Source organism: Perkinsus marinus, assembly GCF_000006405.1.
Source record: "Perkinsus marinus ATCC 50983 genomic scaffold scf_1104296936318, whole genome shotgun sequence".
Lineage (NCBI taxonomy): Eukaryota > Perkinsozoa > Perkinsida > Perkinsidae > Perkinsus > Perkinsus marinus.
In genome coordinates this window covers 1-1,143 of record NW_003214150.1, presented here as the reverse complement: position 1 = coordinate 1,143, position 1,143 = coordinate 1, and the positions used below count along the sequence as shown (strand labels likewise).

At 45.4% G+C, this 1,143-nt stretch overlaps 1 protein-coding gene across 1 annotated transcript; it reads right to left on the bottom strand.

Annotated features, from left to right (window-relative positions):
• Positions 1–448: 448 nt before the first annotated feature.
• Positions 449–694, bottom strand: Pmar_PMAR001553 (hypothetical protein; the record flags this gene model as incomplete). Its single annotated transcript, XM_002783703.1, has 1 exon — positions 449–694. The coding sequence occupies one exon, from the start codon at positions 692–694 to the stop codon at positions 449–451; it is 246 nt and encodes an 81-aa protein (XP_002783749.1).
• Between the last annotated feature and the right edge of the window lie 449 nt (positions 695–1,143).

Below are 1,143 nucleotides of genomic sequence, written 5' to 3'. Positions count from 1 at the left end.
CTATTGAGCTGTGCTGAATGATGGAGCGTAAAACCTGTTGGGGAGTCTCTTCTTATTTCACTATATTTGGAGACGGTTTCTTAGGTTCACATTGAATGTATTGACGAATCAATTTCGCAGCGATATGAAGATCTTTCTGGCCGAGTTCGGAAGTACTCCCCTTGGGCCACTCTCGAAGGTTTCTTCTGACGATGGGTGGACGGATGATTCGGATGAATTACGGTACGTATCATCAATGTGGGAATATATATGCACATGGCTGGGTATGGATGACAATGAGGAACTAAGACCATTATTCATAAATTCGAGTAGAAGTGCTCAGAAACCAACGAGAAGTTCTCAAAATTTGCTCTCAAAATTCTCATATTGTCGTCTACACATGTAGTTGACCATGTGCATATTGAGCCGTATCCTTATGAGATCGATTCAGAGATGATATTAAGGAATACTAAGGAATACTTATGAGATGATACTTGTTGTTGAAGTCTATATCAAGCTTTATAGGTCTATCGCGTGCTATGTGGATGCTCCTGGTGTGGATATCACCAACTGTGGCGGTGGGATTGTGTTTGATCGAGTTGAGGATGCTATCAACCATCGAGATGAACTCAGGGATGTTGATATTGGAGTTGTTGTTAAGACTAGTAGAGAACTGGATAGGGTAGGTCTCGGGTTCAAATCCTGACGAGGGCATTTTTAAATAGGTGAAATCGAGTGGTATATCTCCTAAGTGGGTTTTGGCTTCTTCGAAGCGGCTCGCTCAAGCAGCTGAAAGTTCTTTCAAAGGAGCACTCGTTTCTCGAGGCGGAGTAAGTTTGAGGTCATTTTGAGTTTAGCGGAGCGAAGCGAAGCGGGAATTTTTCCCCGTACAGGTGTTGAAGGGCGTCGTAGCGAACTTTGGTGTATCGGGCTTTGTCCTGGCGAGTAGGGTAGATACTAGATTGTATGGATTGAAGAGGTTGGGGGAGTGCGGACGAGAGAAAGGGTAGGTCTTGTATGGACGTTTTAACACGTGTTAAAACGCTCCTACTTGCAACTCGCTCTCGACCGTTTATGGAGGTTCATTCGGGGAGTAGTCCTGCCTAGGTACACCGTGCTCCGTGATCCGACAGACAGTCCCACATCAGCGACGGCCCCCTCCAT